Source organism: Vicugna pacos, chromosome 3 (genome assembly GCF_048564905.1).
Source record: "Vicugna pacos chromosome 3, VicPac4, whole genome shotgun sequence".
NCBI classification, from domain to species: Eukaryota; Metazoa; Chordata; class Mammalia; order Artiodactyla; family Camelidae; genus Vicugna; species Vicugna pacos.
This window is the reverse complement of record NC_132989.1, coordinates 28,853,650-28,866,474: the sequence shown is the minus strand read 5'-3', so window position 1 is coordinate 28,866,474 and position 12,825 is coordinate 28,853,650. Positions and strand designations below refer to the sequence as shown.

General features: G+C 42.9%; 1 protein-coding gene across 3 annotated transcripts in view; it reads left to right on the top strand.

Moving 5' to 3' along the window:
- The window catches only part of RAD50 (RAD50 double strand break repair protein), a 209,603-nt gene that overhangs the window by 35,883 nt on the left and 160,895 nt on the right, over nt 1–12,825 (top strand). For all 3 annotated transcript variants that reach the window (XM_072957363.1, XM_072957365.1, XM_072957364.1), the window contains one exon: nt 8,114–8,154. In XM_072957363.1, the coding sequence (XP_072813464.1) occupies nt 8,114–8,154 (41 nt within the window). The remainder of the gene's footprint in view (nt 1–8,113; nt 8,155–12,825) is intronic.

Here is a 12,825-nt window from a genome sequence, read left to right as displayed (position 1 = left end):
TATCAAATTACCCAGGAAATTTTTCACAGAACTAGAACAAATCATATTAAAATTTATATGGCATCACAAAAGACCCAGAATTGCCAAAGCATTACTAAAGAAAAAGAATGAGGCTGGAGGAATAATCCTCCCAGACTTCAGACAATACTACAGAGCTACAGTAATCAAAACAGCATGGTATTGGTACAAAAACAGACATATGGATCAATGGAACAGAATAGAGAGCCCAGAAATGAACCCACAAACTTTTGGTCAGTTAATCTTTGACAAAGGAGGCAAGAACATCCAATGGAATAAAGACAGTCTCTTTGACAAATGGTGTTGGGAAAACTGGACAGCTGCATGTAAATCAATGAAGTTAGAATATTCCCTCACACCATACACAAAAATAAACTCAGAATGGCTTAAAGACTTAAACCTAAGACAAGACACAGTAAATCTCCTAGAAGAAAACATAGGCAAAACATTATCTCAGTACATCTCAGCAATGTTCTCCTACAGCAGTCTACCCAACCAATAGAAATAAAAGCAAAAATAAACAAATGGGACCTAATTAAACTTACAAGCTTCTGCACAGCAAAGGAAACCATAAGTAAAACAAAATGACAACCTACGGAATGGGAGAAGATATTTGCAAAAGATGAGACTGACAAGAGCTTGATTTCCAGAATATATAAACAGCTCGTATGACTTAATAAAAAAAAAACAAGCAACCCAATCCAAAAATGGGCGGAAGACCAAAACAAACAATTCTCCAGTGAAGACATACAAATGACCAATACGCCCATGAAAAAATGCTCAATATTGCTAGTTATCAGAGAAATGCAAATCAAAACTACCATGAGGTATCACCTCACACCAGTCAGAATGGCTATCATTCAAAAGTACACAAATGATAAATGCTGGAGAGAGTGTGAAGAAAAGGGAACCCTCCTACACTGTTGGTGGAATGCAATTTGGTGCAGCCACTGTGGAAAACAGTATGGAGATTCCTCAAAAGGCTAAAAATAGACTTAACATATGATCCAGCAATCCCACTCCTGGGTTTATATCCAGAGGGAACCTTTATTCAAAAAGACACCTGCACCCCAATGTTCATAGCAGCACTATTTACAATAGCCAAGACATGGAAACAACCTAAATGTCCATCAACAAATGACTGGATAAAGAAGCTGTGGTATACTTATACAATGGAATACTACACAGCCATAAAAACGACAACACCATTTGCAGCAACATGGATGGCCCTGGAGAATGTCATTCTAAGTAAGCCAAAAGAAAGAAAAATACCATACGATATCACTCATATGTGGAATCTAAGAAAAAAAAAGAAATGAACTTGAATATAAAACAGAAACAGACTCAAAGACATAGAATACAGACTTGTGGTTGCCAGCGGGGAGGGAGGTGGGAAGGGATAAGCTGGGAGTTTGAGATTTCCAGATACTGACTGGTATGTATCAAACAGATAAACAAGTTTATACTGTATAGCACTGGGAAATATATTCAATATCTTGTAGTAGCTCATGGTGAAAAAGAGTATGAAAATGAATATATGTATATCCATGTATGACTGAAGAATTGTGCTGTACACCATAAATTGACACAACATTGTAAATTGACTATACCTCAATTTAAAAAAAGAACAGAATGGATAAATAAATTGTGTCACATCCATACAATGGAATATACCAGAGCAATTTAAAAAAGAACAGACTGTTTCGACACATAGCAACATAGATGAATCTCAGACATGTTGAGCGATAGAAGCCAGATACCAAAAAAGTAAATATTATATGATTCTGTGTTTCTGGAGGCTAAGACCACACCTTTTATCTCTGAATCCCCAGATCCCTGCACAGTTCCTGCCACATATAACAGGCCCTCAGTAGATGTTTGTTGACAGAGTGAGTGAAGTAAGATGTGGCCTTTACTCCTGAAAGTGTTTTTAGAGTGATGTTGTGTGTGTTAGGGTGGAATCAGTCTGGTAGGCAGTTAACAAATCCTCACACTTTTCTCTCAAACGAAGAAGAAGATACATGCTGTAAAGAGAAGCAGAAATGAAGCTCTTTTACCATAATGGGGAAGGGGATGGCAAAGGGGCTGTGAGTTCCAGGAAGATGCATTCACAGGTGCTCAGGGGACTAGGAGGACTTCCTGAAAGGGATAATATTGAGCTGAACTTTGAAAAGCGGTTGCAATGAGAACAGGCAGAAAAGGTCTCAGAAGAGCAACCCAGCCTCAGGGAATGGCATAACCAGGTGGTTCTCAAGCTTTAGTGCATGTCAGAATCATCTGGAGAACTTGTGAAAACACAGGCAGGTGGGCCCCACCCCAGAGATTATGGTTCAGTAGGTCTGGGGTGGGACCTAAGAATTTGCATTTCTAACAAGTGCCAGGTGATGCTGATGCTGCTGATCTAGAAACTGCTCTTTGGGAACTGGCTTAAGTCAAAGCTAGCTGGTCCAGGCAATTGAGCCACATTGTTAGGTGAGTGAAGTACAAGATGGGAGAGGGGTGTGGGCAGGTGGACATGGCCTGAAGGCCTTTGGCTGCTGTCTGAAAAGCTTAGGCCTTATTCTATACACTTAATTTCAGGCCATGTGCATAGACATGTGTAATATCTGGTTTCCAGGATATCCCACTATAGGTTCTGAATACCCTCAGCCTGAAGCTTCAGGTTATACAGATATGCAGGTGATAAATGCATACTGAGTTTGGCCTTGTAGAGACAAGCCCTGCATGCTGCACACCTTTAGAGGGCAATACAGGTAACACTGATGGACAAAGAAGGATTGAAGAAAGGCATTATTTTAAATATATAACATCAGGATTATTTGTAGCCACGCAGTACACACATGCTGTGGGAATGGCCAATGGAAAAAGAATCTGCTGATCTGACAATTCAGGCAAAAGCAGCAATTTTACTTTCAAAAATTCTGTTTTTATCTGAATTTTTCTTTCTCATGGTTCACAATTCTTCCAGACCCAAGGACAAAGATGTTATACCACACACTCATTCCCTTTCTATTACCAGGGAGACACATAGAGCCAGGAGATTTCCCCCAAATGGTCTCTCTTTGGCTAAGGAAGGGAGGGTTAGTCACGTGGGTGGGGTCTCAGGAGGGAGGTACACTCTGAATGCCCCAGATGAAGAGTCCCTGCTCCTCCTTGGGGTCATCCTGGTCAGGATACTGGACTAGCAGGACTGCCTTTTCCCAGATGATCCAGGTGTGAAAAGCAGATGCCATCTGTTGTCCTGTGTACTAGCTTCCAGTTATACCTCCAATGAGCTATGCTTAGTGAATACCAGTTCTCTGCAAAGTAATTGGGTGTGGTAGAAACACACATGAATCAGCCACAGACCTGCCCTTCAGAAACATACAATTTAATAAGGAAGAGGGGAGACAGAGGTCATTCTTGGTCATTAAAAATCCTCCTACCTGGTCCATTATTTCTTCCCTCCACATCCCTGGTTTAGGTTTAGCTACTACCTCCTCTCCGTCACTCCAAGTGTCAGAGGCTGGGGGTCTTACTCATCCAGTAGAATCCTGGGGTGACAGAAGTGAGTAAATCAAGATGCCTGTGGTCTGGCGAGAAGTCCTTCCTGCCCCATTACTGAAGATAGGCCAGTCCTGAGCAGATGCCCTGCAGCTACCTCCCCTGCTGCTGGGTCCATGACCATCATTTCCAGGCTGAGGAAACCCAAGTCTCCTTGCTGGCTGGGTTCCACACTGACAAAGGGTGCTTGGGGGCCCCACTTTTGCATTGGCCTGTCCCAGACCAGCCAAACCATAGGCCTTTGGGGGTTGCAGCTGTTGCATGCATGATGATCCACAGGAAGATGCAACGGGGCTCAGGTGACTGCCAGTGCCCTAACAACTTCTCAACTCCCCGAGGACCTCCTTCCTCTTGGAATTCTGCCTAAGTTTTCCCTCAGGAACATGGGGACTACTTGCTTCCTCTTCACCCCCAACTCCCATTTGCAAGAGCCACCGAGAAGAGAGCAGAGGCCCAGAAATCAGAACCAAGTTTACATCTTGGTCTGCCACTCCCCAGCTGTGTTACTAGGGCAAGGTAACTAACCTTTCTGAGCCTTAGTTTCCTCATCTGTACAATGAGGATAAAGACCTTGCTTATTTTACAGTGTTGTTCAGAGGCACAGAGGATACAGAGGCAAAATTTTTGTCCTTAACCTGCCCTGAAGTGTAATGAGGGAGTCGGAAGCACACACACAGGATGATATGTACCATACCAGAGGTGTGTTTGGGGTGCAGTAGTGAGCAGAGTAGAGACAAACTAATTCTGCTGAGGAAACTGAAGAGCTTCCTGTCAATGCTATGGGGCTCAGGGCATGGTGTATGCAATTCTCCAGGGCTTTGAACTCTAGTGTTTGCTGTACACCCAAAACTATGTTAAATATTTTACCCATGTTTTATTTTTTTATTCACAACAAGCCTGTGAGATAGGTGTTAGCATCCCCATTTTATAGATGAGCAAACTGAGGCTCAGAAATGATCATATGCATTGACCTGGCATAGTATTTATTGAGCACCTGCTACCTGCTAAGTGTTGGCAGATATAACAGTAAACAAAAGAGACCCAAGTCCCTGGAGCTTGAATTTCACAGGGGAGGTCACTTGTCCAAGATGAGGTTGGAATGTGCCAGAGCTAGGATTCAAACCCAGGTCTGATGGCCTCCTGGGCTTGTGCTTTTCCCATTCACCCCAGAACACGCTCTCCCTGAGAACAGTCCTCTCATAGGGGGCATAAACTCTCCCTACCAGCCCCTCTGGGGAATTGGAGAATTCAAGGATTCAGGAGGAGGGTGGGTCAGGGATAGGAGAGGAGCTGCTATTTCTGGAGAGCCCTTTATTTCCTATGCACTCCCCAGAAGTGCTTCCCCGAAGAAAGGCTGACTGCCTCACCACACGGATGTTTTCCCCAGGGAGGGTTGGAGGGAGGAGCTTCCTCAAGGGGATTTCAAGGGAGGATGGAGGTGCTCTCTGTGCTTAGGTCAGAGAGTGACACCCTCTTCCTGGCTCAGGTGGGGAATCCCTTTGGATTTCACTGGGTTAATGTGAGGGGCCTATTGTTTTCCTGCTGCTCAGGCCCTCCAGAGAGGAAAACTCTGGGTGGGGTATGTCAGAGGATTAAATCAGCTTCTGGCATCTGAGCGAACTCTGGGGCTCCTTGGGACCATGGCTCAGCTCTGCCCTTCCACTGTCCTCAGCCTCAGGCTGCCTCTCAGTGCCATGAGACTTGTGGTACTCCCACTGGGCAGTGACTTTTTTTTAACCCAAGGAAACATTCAGAGATTTGCAAGCCTCCCCAACTAAGGAAAAAAGATACGTACAGAATTATTCATTGTAGTACTTACTCACAATAGCAGTCACTTGGAAACAATCTTAAGTGGCCAATGTTTGGGAATTAAATAAAATTTGGTAAAAATGTGCATTCGGTGGAATACTATGCAGCCATTAAAAATCATCATGTAGAAGAAAACGAAATGGCAAGAGAAGAATGCTTATAATCAATTTAGTAAAAATTCTTGACTAAAACAGCATACACAAAACAGTGTACATGATCTCATTTTTTAAAAATATGTCTATATGTGCATAGAAAATGTCTAGAAAATTGCATACCAAATGTGAACAGTAGTTATCTGTGGGTGGCAGAATTGTACGTAACTTCTTTTTTCAATTTTTTCCAATTCTTTCTGTGAAAATGCATGTCTTTTGTAGTCATGGAGAAAAAAATCCCCACAATACATATTAGAGAGAGAAAGAGAATATCTCTTTTTGGACCTGTACTTAGCTGGTGCCAGGCCCTACCTTGGGAAATTTGAAAGCTCAAGAGTAGAGTAGGGTAAGGGCCAGTTTGAGGGGAATTAGCTGGGCACTGTCATCTAGTTCTCATCTTAAATGTCATCTTCCAGAGAGGCCACCTGACCACACAGTCTGGCTGAAGGTGGCTCCTCCCACATTCTCTTTCCCTCTTTCACCCCATTTTATTATCTTCATTGCACTTGTCCACATCTGAAGTGACCTGCCTGCTCATCTGTTTCCTTGGTGATTCTTCATCTCCTCCTCCGGAAGCGAGGCTCCGTGAGAGCAGCACGTCCTGCCTGTCTTGTTCCCTCTAACTTTGCATCAGGAGAAGAGGCCCGATTGAGATCTTGGTTTATAAGAAACAGAGGACCTGCTCAACAACCCCAAGTTACGGGTATTGATCCTAAGGCTACGCGTGACACTGAGAAAATGGGAGTAATTTCATGAGAGTCTAGAAACAAGCTGATTGCTGTCTCATGGGGCCAGAACTGGTTGAAGCTCAGCAACCTGGAGAATCTGGTCCAGCTTGGGAACCACAGCTGCCAAATGGTTACATGCATTGTGGAAGTGCCCGCTTTGTGCTTTACAGTTTATAAATGAGTGAAGTGAAGCTAAAAGCAGTTTATCTGATGATCTTTTACCCCTTTGCTTCCAGAGCTTCTGCTGCTGCCAGCCCACTCTGTCTTTTAACTCACAACTTGAGCTTCTCTCACTTGAATCTGTTCCAGTCAGGTTCTCATCCCAACCATTTCCCTGAATCTGCCCTTGACCAGGATCACCTGTGACTCCAAGATACTAAATCCAGTTGTTAATTCTCTGACTCCATATTACTTGACCTGTCACAGTGGGTTGCTCCCTCTCCTTGAAACCCTTTCTCCTGGTTTCCATCCTGTTTTACTTGCTACTCCTTTTCAATCTCATGTGCTGAGCAACTGAATGGGGCTCAGTCCTCACAGCAGCTTCTCTATTGACAGTCACCCCCTTGGTGATCTCATCCTGTGTCATGGCTTTAAAGAGCTATATGGTCAGTAGTCACAAATCTTTGTTTCCAGCCTGGACCTCTCCCCTGAACTCCATACTCATATACCCACCTGCTTACAGGCCTCTCCACTTGAGTGTCTAAAAGTCTTTTCATACTTAACATGTCCAAAACTGAGCTCCTTATCTCCCCGTCAGACATGCTCCATTATCAGGCTTCTGCATTCAAATAATAGCTATTCCATCTTCCCACTTGGTCAGGCCAGAAATCTTGGAGTCCTCCTTGACTCCTTTATTTCATATCCCACTTCCAATCCATCAACAAATTCTGCTGCCTCTACTTTGTGGTGTCTGACCAGATCTCATTACCTCCATGCTACCTCTCTAGTCCAAGCCACCATTGTCTCTTGCCAGGATTTCTGCTGTAGTCTCCCAACTGGTTCGACCTATACTCCCCAATTTAATCTCAACACAACATCCAGAGTGATCTTGTTAAAGTGTGAGTCACTTCGTGTCACTTCTTTGTCTAAAACTCTCCAGTGGCTTCCATCTTGAGTCAAAGCTCAAGTTTAATACTTGATGAACTTTAATGCTCTGCACACTCTAGAGCCTCTCACTACCTCTCTGATCCCCTCCCTTACTTCCCCCTTCACTTACTCTACTCTGGCCACACCACCCTCTTCTCTGATATTTACCATGTCAGGCAGACTCTCACCTTCAGGCCTTTGCATGTGCTGTTGCCTCCACCTGGGAAGCTTCTTCCCCACTGATTTTCAGGGCGCATGTCCTCATTTCTTTCAGGTCTTTGTTCATAGGTCATCTTCTCAGCTGTCTGGGCTTCTCTGGCTACACCATTTACAGTTTCAGCTCTCCTTCCCACCTTCCGAGCTAATATTTTCCTCCTCCCGTCTTTTGCTTTATTTTTCCTCTTCTGGCTACTATTTTATTTATTTATTTGTTTGTTTGTTTGTTTGTTTGTTTAGTTGGTTGGTTGGTTGTTGGTCTTTGCCAGGAAATTTCAAGTTCCACAAGGACAGGGTTTTTAAAATTTGTTTGTCTACTACTGTATCCCCAGAGGCCAAGGACAGTGCCTGGCATATCTGATGACTGGACAAGGGAAAGAGCATTGAGGTTTCTGCCAGCATTATCAGGAGCATTAACAAGCCAAGTGAGAAAGAACTTCCCTGAGCAGAGAATGCCCACATGGACGTCATGTGCTGGTGTCTGTTGTGGACCAGCTGCTTTGCCCCAAGTCTCCCCCTCAGTGCTGTGCCTCAGTCACTTACTTTCCTTTTTTCCACCAGGTGCCAGAGTTTGCAGCCTATTGAAGGAAGACAACATCAAGGTAAAAGAGCAATAATACTGTATCAGACAACATCAAGGTAAAAGAGCAATAATACTGTATCTAGTTTGGGACTTCCTAGCTTAAAAGGCCCTGAAAGTTATTCAAGGAAGACCAGAGTACTGAAAGTGTTGGCAACCAGATAAAGTGAAGATCTGAGAATTCGAGTTGACTTTTTGATTAGTGTGTGAGTGCTGGGACAGTGAGGACAGCTGAATATGAGGAGTGGATCATCAGAGGTGGCTGTCAGGTCTTCAGATCCAGGAGGAGACTGCTTCCCTTGGGAAAACGTCAACAACCTCCGTCATGCCAGTCAGTTGTGGGCCTACAGCCTGGCCCTCCTGCTCTGCTTTCCTCCCTCCCCTTCCTTACTATTGAAGTCCAGGCTTTTTTTTTTTAAAGTATGATTCTAACTCTAGAGGAATACACTAGAATGCTTTCAGCATAGGGTTCTAAGATTCAGTGTTAAATCACAGTCCAAGTTTTTTAAAAAGTGAAAATACTCAGTAAATACTGTATGTGGGGGAATGTGCACTGATAGCTGATGTGACTGGAAAAGGGGCAGCTGTTTAAAATGTGTCTAGCCTTTGTCCAAGCAATTCTACCTCCTGGAATTTATCCTAAGAAAATAATCATATTTGTGCAAAGGTATATGAACAAAGATATTTGTAACTGCATTGTTTATAATAGAAAAAAAGGGAAACATCAGAAAGTCCAATAAAAAGTAATTGGTTGTTTAAAATCTTGCATGTCCATACAAAGATATGTCATGCAGCAGAATGATCTAGGTGTGTATTTATTGACAAGAAAGATGTTTGCATATATTATTAAGTGAAAAAAGAGAGAAAGAAAGAAGGAAGGAAGGGAAGGAGGGCAGAAGGGAGGAAAGAAAGAAAAAGAAAAATGGAAAGCTCTTACAAAACATTCAAGGAAAATAGCTTTAGATTTAGCCTGGAGGGTTGAAATCCATGCCAGTCTCTTAACCAAGATGAGGACTCAGACAAGCGATGTGATCTCCTTAAGCCCCCGCTTCCTGCCTGCAAAATGGGAAGAATAACACCTGCCTCACAGAGTTGTGAGGATTTGCTGGGATTGACACCTCTAAAGGCCCAACTCAAGGTTTGGCATATGTTGAGTGCTTAGCAGGTCGGTACCCAAATGAGATGTGGACCAACAGTATTTTCACTTGTGAGAAAGCCTGAATACATTCTGGATACTTGTGAGAAAACCTGGAAACATTCTGGAAATTCATGGGCAAATATTGGTTTTATTTGGCTGGTTAGAATTATGGGTGATTTTCAATATTTTAACATTTTTCTATAAGGAATATGTATTACTTATATAATGATGATATAATTTTTCAAAGGATGTAACAATTGAAAATGTTTAAAAAAAAAAAACTGCAGTGCATTTGGCAGGCAAGTCAGCTGAGCAGCCCCAGGGCAGAGCTCTGGAGGACTGAGGTAGAGACAGATGGGATGGAGAATAGGCAGTGGATGAAGGAAAAGAAAGAAAAGATGGTTAGACCTGAGAGCTAGTGTCCAAGGAGATGTGCCTCAAATGTGAGGCTCAAATGCCTACAATCATGTTCCCCACTTTGGCCTCTTCTCGGGGATCTCCTGGTAAGAGATATGGTGACCTGTCAGATGACCATGAGTGTGTGTGGGCACTTTTGGCTGCTTAGACAGCCTGGCTCCTGTACCTCCAGGGAGGGCCCTGTGGCTGCAGCCCTGGGCAGGCCTAGCCACCCTCAGAAAGAAACCCATCATCTTGTCTGGGTCCAGAGTAAGAAAGGTAGGGGATCCTAGTGGATTCCCAGAAGTCATCCTAAAAGGATGACTAGCTCCTCTCTTTGGCAGCCTGATAGGATCCATATTTAAGGGTAGGGTCTCCCAAGCAAATACAACCTGCTGGGAAAGGGAGGGGGTGACTGTCCAAGGGCTGCTGTGCCATCTCCCATCCCTACCCCTACCTACCAACAGTCTGCTCGTTGGTGACATTAGGAGAAACTCTTCCACATTAACAAGGTATATGCTGCCCATGCCAGTTTTTTGAGCATTCTTGGGCCATGGCTTGTCCACATAAGTGAATTTTCCAAATAATTGAATTTAATCCAATCACATTGTAATTTTTTATTGGACTCATTTTAATTAATTTCTATTTTATCAAACTTGTCAAAATTATGCATGGATATGGTTTAAATAAAATAGAGAGGCTTATAAAAATCCCCTTTCTACCCTTCTCAGTTCTACTCTCTTCAGAGGGAGCCCCTTTTAACCCTTTTCTATTTCTGTTCTGTTGTTATTTCTTGATTTACCAATTTTAGACCTCTGTGGACTTGTTGTGGTAGGTGAGAACTGAGCTCACCTATAAAACCACGTCCAGTTCTCATCCCTGCATCCTTTCAGTAAGACTAACACTATTTTTGGTTAGCTCAATACATAGTGAATGTAGACATTCTTCACTGCTGTGCTAAAGAGTGTGTTATATGTCCTTGAGTTCTGGAGGAAATTATGTTAATTCTTTGATAATTTCCTCCTCTCTGTTTTATCTGTTGAACCTAATGGATTAATCTTCTAATTTTCTTATATTTTCTCTTTTATTTCTCCTCCCTTTGTCTTTTGGGTCTACTTCCTTGGGAAACCTTCCTTGCTTTTATCCTCCAGTCCTTCTATTGATTTAAAAAATTTTTGGCTTTTATATTTTTTATATACAAATACCCATTCTTATATTCAGTTATTTCTTTTTCGTAATATTGCATTCTTGTTTTATGGATATACTGTCTCCCTCTTATCTCTCTGAATGTATTATTTTTCAGTGTCTATTAGTTTTGTATTAATACTCTTCTAATCTCTAAATTGTCTTTGTTTCCACCTGGCTTTTCTTTGTTTTCTCTTTCCTGTTGAAGGCTTTCCTCAAACATCAAAAGTATCTATTGATATTTATGAATGAAGCAATAAGAAGCTGAATTAAACTGTTTGGGGAGAACATATCAATTGGGGCTTCACTGCAGGAAGCAAGACAATCTTTTCGTTAACAAGCCTTTAAATGTCAGACTCTTTTCTCTAGCGCTGGGTTTCTCAACCTTGACACTGTTGACATTTTGGGCCAAATAATTCCTTGTTGTGCACTGTAGAATATTTAGTAGCGTCACTGATCTCTACCCACTGGGTGCCAGTAGCAGCCCCACTCCCAGAGTTGTGATAACCAAAAATGGCTGTAAACATTGCCAAATGTCCCCTGAGGGCAAAATCTGTTTAGAACCACTGCTCTGGAGCCATGCTGCTTCTCAAGAGAAGCATTCTAACTCCCTGTTCCATTTGCTGTATAGCAGACCACCCCAATACTTTCTAGCATAAACAACTACCATTTTATTGCACTGCAAGTCAGGAATTTGGAAAAGGTACAGCTCTTTTCTGCTTCACAATGTCTGAGGCCTAGGCTGAGGTGTCTGGGAGTTGGAACCAGTTGGGGCTGAAGGATCCCATTCTGATTTTCTCCACTTGGCAGGGATAGCTGGAAGACTGGGCACAACTGGGCCTGGAGACAGAGAGACTACAAATGGCCTCTCTAGTACAACAGCCTGGTACTTGGACGTCTTGCGTGGTAGCTCGGGGCTCAGTGTGAATGTTCCAGCCAGCAATATGGAAGCTGCAGCACCTTTTATGGCCTGGCTTTGGAAATCACAGAGCATCACTTCTGCTGTAGTCACAAGCCCATCCAGATTCACCAAAGGAGACAAAGACATACCTCAATGGAAGAAGTGTCAAAAAAAATTTGTACCCATGTTTGTTTACTACACTCTGAAATGGGGTGATATGTGCCTGGGGCAGGCTTGGGTGTGCAGCAGTGGAGGGGAGCGCATTGAGTCCCACTGTTCATTCTTCACACTTTGCCCTCATCACTCTCTTTTCATCTTTGAAAAGGTTCATCTGCCTCTCTTTTGCCAGGGTTTCTCCTGTTTAATGTCTTCAGTCTCCTGCTATATGGGACACAGTGTAGGGTGGGACCTGGGAGGATTCCAAACAATTGCTATGGTTCCTTACCCCACCCACTCTGTACCTGACCTGACTCTCCCCAAGGCCTGAGCTCCCCCAGAGTTCTGAGGGTGAAGTAGCTTGCCTTCTGTCATTGTCCACCTCTGTGGGCCCTTAAGAAACTAGCTTCTTCCACATCAGCCATCATTCTCCATCTGTTTTCCAGCTTCCCAGAGTTTGCTGAAATCTCTCATCCACTGATGTCTCTACCATTCTATTTGCTCTTAAGGATTTATACCATTTTAATTCTTGACTAGCATTTTAGTGTCACTTCAGAGAGAAAGGAGATCGAGCCACGTAAATAACCTGATGTTTAATGGAAGCCTGTTATACTTATTTTGGATGGATGCATGGTATCTCTAAATTGTGTTATAATCTTCCCTGCCTTGTTAAATCAGTTAAGTAGTACACACGTTTAATGTTTTGTGGATAATTTAGAATCATCTTTATGGACATACATTTTTACCTTAGAATTATTAAGCTAAATAGAGCTATCTGTCCCTCCATGATGAGGACCTAGATCACTGTGCTAAAATTCCTTAAACCCTTTTTCATGGTCATTTCTGTCTCTGACTGCCTCTTGTCCCTTTTATTTGCAGTAAAGGTGCCACATTATAGCACAGTAACTTCTAATTTA